Source organism: Cephus cinctus, unplaced genomic scaffold (assembly GCF_000341935.2).
Source record: "Cephus cinctus unplaced genomic scaffold, Ccin1 Ccin1_scaffold1184, whole genome shotgun sequence".
Lineage (NCBI taxonomy): Eukaryota > Metazoa > Arthropoda > Insecta > Hymenoptera > Cephidae > Cephus > Cephus cinctus.
In genome coordinates, this window is record NW_014333664.1 from 1,893,143 (window position 1) to 1,900,542 (window position 7,400).

The following is a 7,400-nucleotide window of genomic DNA, read 5'->3' on the forward strand; positions in this document are numbered from 1 at the left end:
GACTGATAATAAACCCACAATCACCCAGACAGACAGATGTATAGATTACGTTGTGCTACAAGGCTGTACGTCGTTTATAAGTGCGCGTGTGATGCTCATATTTGCAACATATGATGAATTAAATAACGATTAAATACAAAAAAATTAGGTACGCGGGATTTACCAGCTACAGTGGTGTGAGTTCAATTTACAATAACTATGCTGCTGCGTTCATAAACAATATATTGAGATCAAGATGTATTTGAAGTATATTATGTTATTACTCATATAAATTTACATAAGTATGTTGCTTTAAATAATCTAAAAACTTTTCGCATACCTGATTTTCTTATTCGGTAATAATCGTGGCTGCCTATTTGGATCACTTATGCGCGTGCGCTATTACAAAGCTCACTTTGATAATAAATATTTTATTGTTGATTAACTGTACGTAAAATGTATCATTCTATCTTTAAAGGGATAAATTTATCTTGCGAAGTTATCAGTACTAATAAATATATAGTATAAGAATATGGCAAACCACTGTTCTATTATGATTATCGAGTGACCACCTGTTACGGTTGTTCAAAGGTAAGATTGTTTTGCCTGCTATTAAATTGTACGTTCAACGTCATTTCTTGTATTTGAAGAGAATTTGAAGAGTATCAAAATCTATATAAGATTAAATAATAATTGTATAGTAATTAAACTAATTAAATTAAATAATTATGATTGTTCATCGCGATAAAAGATTAGTAAAAAAAAGTATGTTGGGGTGTAACTAAAATACTTTAATTGTTCTTGTTGTCTTTGAGTGATGATACAAGGTAAGTAAAGACAGACAATTGATCTCATAGTTCTGCTTAATGTGGTCCAATCCAATGATACTGCGTGTCAGTATCAAGAGCAACAATTAAAGTTCAGACATGTTGGGAGTATAAATGAGAGTGAGCACGTGCACTCATGCGAGAGAATGAGAGAGAGTGGTCTGCCAATTGTAAAGGAAGAATAATTTGACCAATTGAATGAAATTAAAGACTCTAAAGAATGGCAGACGCGAATGGGGGCGAAGATGGCTTTTGATTTAAAGGCAATTTAATTATGCGACTGGGCTCTTGCCGTTAGTTAGTATATAAGCGCGTGTGCTGCAGTGGAGAAAAGGATACGTTAAGTCAGCATTATTAGTATTTAAAAATGGACTATAAACTGACTAAAATTTATATGGTGAGTTATTTCAAAGACGTTAAACACATCACTGAATATCACTAATGCCCAAAATAAATCAGCAAATATAATGCATAATGATAGTTGTTATTTTACTCTTTCTCTGTAAGTATTCATATTGGACTTACTAATTTAACATATAGATTCACATTATGAAGATACTAAGACTGGACGCCGTCTACAAGGCTTTCAGTAGAAAAAAACTAATCTCAACGCCTCAAGAATCAAAATTGGCAAGATGTCTTTCGACATTGGATCTCACGGCTTTAGGAATAGGATCAACTCTAGGTGTAGGAATTTATGTCTTGGCAGGATCTGTATCCCGCGATGTAGCTGGCCCAGCTGTTATCATATCTTTTGCTATAGCAGCCGTCGCATCGGTCTTTGCCGGTATACATAAATCTAGATTAGTTCACGTTCATTAATCCGTTTCAAAAGATATGGTATATCTTTATTTACTTTTTATTAACAGGTTTATGTTATGCGGAATTTGGTGCCAGGGTACCAAGAGCTGGTTCTGCCTACGTTTACAGCTATGTCACTATGGGAGAATTTATAGCCTTCTTTATTGGATGGACTCTTATCTTGGAATATGTGATTGGATCAGCAAGTGTCGTACGGGGTTTGAGTACCTACGTTGATGCGCTTTTTAATAACACCATGAGAAATACATTTCAGTCGGTAGCACCTATAGACATTAACTATCTTTCGGATTATCCAGACTTTTTCGCCTTTGTCGTTACTATTGCCTTTTCCGGTTTGTTAATGCCTATCTTTATTCTCATACCACTGCATATCATGGCATTTACCCGAATCATTTGTTTGTAGTTGCTCTGGCTTTGGGTGCTAAGGAATCTTCATTAGCTAACAATATCTTCACCTTCATTAATTTATCGGTGGTTCTCTTTGTTATAATAGCTGGATCATTCAGTGGTAGGTTTAGACGTTTTATTATTATATCATAGAAATAATGTTCTTTGTCAAAACTATTTTCTTCTAGATCAATTTCTCTTTTTCCTCTTCCTACTAATTTCTCATTCAATTTTCGAAGCTGATGCTGCTAATTGGAGGACAACGCCTGAGTGCACAGAAAAGAGTTGTAATTTTGGAACTGGTGGATTCGCTCCTTATGGCATCGCAGGAATTATTACCGGCGCTGCCACGTGCTTCTATGGATTTATTGGATTCGATTGCGTCGCGACGACCGGTGAAGAGGCAAGGAATCCTCAGAAGTCGATTCCCATTGCAATAGTGACTTCACTCACTGTTATCTTCCTGGCATATTTCGGTGTATCCACTGTTCTTACCATGGCATTGCCATATTATGAACAGAATCCTGATGCACCATTTCCACATCTATTTGACAGAATAGGCTGGAGTTGGGCTAAATGGGTCGTGTCCGTTGGAGCCATATGTGGTCTCTGCGCTAGGTGAGAGGAGAATCATTATACTTCTGAAAATGATCTGATATAATTTACATGATATATTAATACGTAACAGTTTACTTGGTGCAATGTTTCCGCTGCCACGTGTCATCTATGCTATGGCGAATGATGGATTGATTTTCCAATGGATGGGAAAAATTAATCAGCGATTCCAAACTCCGCTTATGGGTACTCTCACTGCTGGTGTCCTTACTGGTAAATCATAACACATTAATTCACAATAATTATACACGTTTAAAATAATTTACTTTATTTTAATTCTTTTTATAGGAATTCTCGCCGCAATCTTTGAACTCACTCAACTTGTTAATATGATGAGTATTGGAACTTTATTGGCATATTCAATAGTTGCAGCCTGCGTACTGATATTGAGGTAATAGTGAAACACTTACGACACGCAAAAATATGCCAGTCTATAAAATATGGTATTTTTTTAGATATGAAGAGAGCGATGGATATGAAAAAAAGTATGATCGTGAAGTGAGATCTTTTTCTCTCATTATGATGCAGCTAGTTAATGCAAACAAGCAGCATCACGCTACAAGACTGACTGCACAAATTGTAACGTGGCTAGTATTTTTCTACTGTAAGTAGATAAACCAACCACTTTTATCTTATATAAATTATGCATTATATTTAATTACTAAATTGTTTACTTGATAGTCATGCTGTGCATCGCCTTTACCGCCATTGTTGCAAAATACTTTGGAGCTATTGCAAATCTGGAAGCATGGGTCATTATAGTCCTAGTTATTCTCCTGGTCATCCTTATTGCAATACTGATAATCATCAATTTGCAGCCAGTCTCTGGAAAGAAATTATCATTTTCAGTAAGTGATTAAATGTACTTTTAGTAAATAATAATTAAAAAATATTTATTTTGTGATTTCAGGTTCCACTGGTACCATTCCTGCCCGCTCTCAGTATTCTGATTAATATTTACTTAATGATGATGCTGGATGTCATGACTTGGATACGTTTTGTGGTCTGGATGGTAATTGGTAAGTAGTTTTTATATTCATATATTTTTTAGGACTAATCAATTTACCTTGTATCCATACAGGACTGACGATATACTTCTTCTATGGAATCTGGCATAGTAATCTTAGAAAGAAAAACATGGCTCCTAAAAATGCTTCAGGTTCCAGTCAAGATCATCTAGAAAATACTGAGCAGCCAAAACAAACGTAATACATGTACCAATATGTGATGGTAAAATAAAGGAAACGTTTTTATCTTTAACAAACTGTAATTGACTAAAAATATTTAATATAAAGACAAATCTGCCATTTGGTGCATTTTAAGTAGAATTCGCCTATGATAACCGATATAAAATCAATTTTTTGTACATCGATTTATTATTATAAGTATCGCATTACTTATATTAATCAACAGGAAATATTGCTTCAACCTGAGTGTAGGCTTTGCGCTTGCGAGTAAACTGGTCTGTTTATAAAATATATAAATTGTATTTATTCGAACGTTGAAAAAGCCCTATAGTCTAAACCTGAACACCTTCAGTCCGAAAGTCGCCATAGGGACATGTAATTGCTAAGCGTTTCAGGATTACAAAATTGCATGACAATTAATAACAACAGACCGTGCTTGTTAAAAAGTCCCATTTGCGCAAGCCTTAATATAAGGTTGCTCTGAGTACTGATATGATATATATATTAGAAAAAGAAAGTATAAATCCACAACCATTTCAAAGTTTTCTCAGTTCTAATCGAATGACGTAACCCTTGTCGGTGCTCCGGAAGACGTTATAGCCACCACTGATTGTGGATTATCTTGAAGTTTTTCCGTTGAAGCTCGCAGCTTCTTCTTTCTACGATCCACAATAAGCTTTATAATGTAGAGGATGGTTAATGGAATTGGTGTCATTATCGCGCAAGCCACAGGTGCAACTAAAGGAAACAGAAAATAGATGCCCATCGATTTTGATGCCTTTCCAATTTTAGTAAATGATTGGAAAATTATATTCACCAGTTGTGAGATCAGCTGCTGGTTGTGGTAAACTGAATCTCAGCATGAAAATTGCTATTCCTGTATTTTGTATTCCTGCCTCGATGGCGATAGCTCTGGTATCCAGTGGAGGTTGTCTCAGGATAAAAGATACCACATAACCGAATATAAATCCCAACCAAGGTTGGCCCATACCAGCGACAATTATCTAATGGAATAAAAGAAATAACTAAAAACGCAGTACACAAAAATTACTACTATCAGAATAGAATACTTACTCTCCAAGAGAACAGTTGAAACAAATAGAGATTGGTAGCTATAGCGAATATGATAATAAAAAGTATCAAACAAATCGAGAATGGCTTCATAATTCGAACCATCAATCTGCAGACTCGTGGAAGTTTCTTCTGAATGAAAAAGCCAATAGCCAAAGGTACCACAAGTGCGAATGCGAACATTGCTACGCGGGAATAAGGAATTACCAGATTTCCCCTCGAAAATATCTGTGCACCCAAAGTAAAGATCCATAGAGGCATCATTCCTAAAAAAAAAAGCAAAATAATATTTGCAAGTAGCACGGGACAGTTTGTGCACATTCTATGCATTAAATATTTACCAAAAGCAGTAAGTGTACAGATGGTGGTCATTGTTACGGAAAGATTAAGATTACCACCGAGAAGAACAGTCCAAATATTTGAGGCTCCACCACTAGGACTTACACCAGTGAAAAAAATACCTAACTGCATCTCAGCATTATCCGGAAAGAGTAGGTATGCTAATCCGTAACTCATCTAGTGAGTAAAGTCATTAATAAGACATTTATAAATGTAAGCTGAAGTATAGATAGAGAATGATAAACATTTACCACAGGCATAAAAGCAAATTGACAAAGAAATCCAATGACCGGACCAATTGGCCTTTTTAAAGTTTTTCGACAAACATCCCAATCCATGGCACATCCAAAATTAATATAAAGAATTGATACCAAAAGAGCCACACTTGCTGTGAATACAGTATCAATAACACGCTCTTCGCGTATCACAGTGATTGACAATGATTCAGAACTGTAGACCACCTGAAAGAAAATAATGTTAGAATGGTTACTTCCTACATTCTTATTTTTTTAAAAATATAATGAAGAAAATAATTACATCATCAATGGTAATATATAAAACTATATCAGCATTCCCCAAAAACACACCATGCACTTCTATGCTACTGTTCCAAATTCCAGGCTTAATAGTACTGGAGTCCGGAGTCTCTACAGTGACAATTCCTTCGTTGGAACTGTTAGCAAAAATATTTATTGTCGAGGTAGTTGTAGCTGCTGAAATATCAGCAAAAAATTCAACAGTAACAGTATCTTTCATATGAATGGTCATACTACTCGATTCAAAAATCACAACCCCAAATGCTGCATGTGCTCCTCCTAGAAGGAGCATTGCTATAAGGACTGCCGTCATTGTCTGTAATAAAAATAAAATTAATAATCATAAATAATTTCATAAAATATGTTCTGTGTCATTTTCACACATTTATCGTCACACAAAGTTTTATACGGACACGGCAAACGTATAAAATGATTAGTCACTGTAGTCGCGGATTCTCCTATGCTACTTATAAATAAAATTCAAATCTTATTAGAATAACAAAACGATCTGGACATACCAATATAGAATGAACGATTAATATTTTTTTTTTATCCGAATAAAAAACATGCAAGACTTGGTAACTATGAAAAACTAATGACGTGAAATTAATAGCGACTAATAGGTAAGTCGTCTGGATTCTTGTATGGCAAATCTTTTATTAGATAAGGCTGAGCAGTAAATCAACACGTATGATGATTAATTAGGATACAAAGAACATGTTAGATAATTACGCTTTTCATAACTATACCATGACATCTGTCCATAAACCAGAGTATTATAATAAGTAATATATCTTTAAAAAATGTGTATGATCAGTGCTCTACACGCAAAATTGGATTTCTAGATACAAAATTATTGTACTATCTTATTTGTATTTTGTACAGTTACTTAGTTCAATTATGCACATCAATTAAGATCAAATAAGTTGTTTTTGTGCGAGGAAACGTAATTATAACGCTGTGCCAATTTATACCAGTTAAATTAAAGCCGGTAATCATCATCCGAGACTTTTAGAAAGTTTGACAATGATATACAGTTAGTAAAATGTAGAGCAAAGTGCACGTACAATACCTTATGAATTGAATTCGAATTAGTTAAATTATTTCACGCTGTTAAATATCTAATTAATTAAATGGTCGGATTTGTAATTTTCGTTAATTTCCAAACGAAAAATAATTACTTACGGAATGAGAATGTACTTTTCGTCCGGTCTCTATACAATGCTATTCGTAATTTTACTGCGAGTAGAACTGGATCCCCACATGGGGAAATAAAGACAATAAGAAAAAAGAGTTTTACTACGTTTTCTGCTGACTGATTGCATCACATAATTTACCAGATTCTAAATACTCTGTGACACTATTATTTATCTTTAAACATGTGTTTCATGTTACAATCGTGATACCGCAATTTTAAATTAAAGGGTTATCTTCCTACAGTTAATAACGTGAGAATTCCCGTAAATGTATAACTGATATAGAGCCAATAAATAATAAAATGAGCGAAAATCAAATTCCCTTCTCTCAAGCGCCATTTTGTCTAACGTGCGCTGCGTGTACTGGAATGGCGCAACGGACAGCAACAGATTGAGAGGGTCTTTTAAATTACGTAAATATGCAGACTAAATCAAAAGATG

At 34.6% G+C, this 7,400-nt stretch overlaps 2 protein-coding genes across 5 annotated transcripts; one reads left to right on the forward strand and one right to left on the reverse strand.

Moving 5' to 3' along the window:
* Positions 1-40: 40 nt before the first annotated feature.
* On the forward strand, positions 41-3,890 carry LOC107272447 (cationic amino acid transporter 2). Of its 3 annotated transcripts, none has more exons than XM_025089731.1 (11): positions 41-176; positions 1,347-1,593; positions 1,676-1,960; positions 2,032-2,136; positions 2,255-2,633; positions 2,704-2,843; positions 2,919-3,021; positions 3,086-3,234; positions 3,312-3,478; positions 3,541-3,649; positions 3,712-3,871. In XM_025089731.1, the coding sequence occupies exons 2-11, from the start codon at positions 1,356-1,358 to the stop codon at positions 3,837-3,839; spliced, it is 1,803 nt and encodes a 600-aa protein (XP_024945499.1). In that variant the 5' UTR covers positions 41-176; positions 1,347-1,355; the 3' UTR covers positions 3,840-3,871. The 3 variants fall into 3 exon arrangements, with proteins under 3 accessions (XP_024945499.1, XP_015605098.1, XP_024945500.1); XM_015749612.1 differs by lacking the exon at positions 41-176 and adding an exon at positions 328-1,203 and having other exon boundaries at positions 3,712-3,890; XM_025089732.1 differs by lacking the exon at positions 41-176 and adding an exon at positions 328-570.
* A 207-nt stretch (positions 3,891-4,097) lies between these two features.
* Positions 4,098-7,304, reverse strand: LOC107272448 (P3 protein). 2 transcript variants are annotated; one of them, XM_015749613.2, is made up of 7 exons: positions 6,949-7,304; positions 5,765-6,079; positions 5,479-5,688; positions 5,230-5,404; positions 4,892-5,154; positions 4,635-4,821; positions 4,098-4,555 (listed from the first exon to the last, which is right to left on the reverse strand). In XM_015749613.2, the coding sequence occupies exons 2-7, from the start codon at positions 6,074-6,076 to the stop codon at positions 4,371-4,373; spliced, it is 1,332 nt and encodes a 443-aa protein (XP_015605099.1). In that variant the 5' UTR covers positions 6,077-6,079; positions 6,949-7,304; the 3' UTR covers positions 4,098-4,370. The 2 variants fall into 2 exon arrangements, with proteins under 2 accessions (XP_015605099.1, XP_015605101.1); XM_015749615.2 differs by lacking the exon at positions 6,949-7,304 and adding an exon at positions 6,282-6,424.
* Positions 7,305-7,400: the final 96 nt, after the last annotated feature.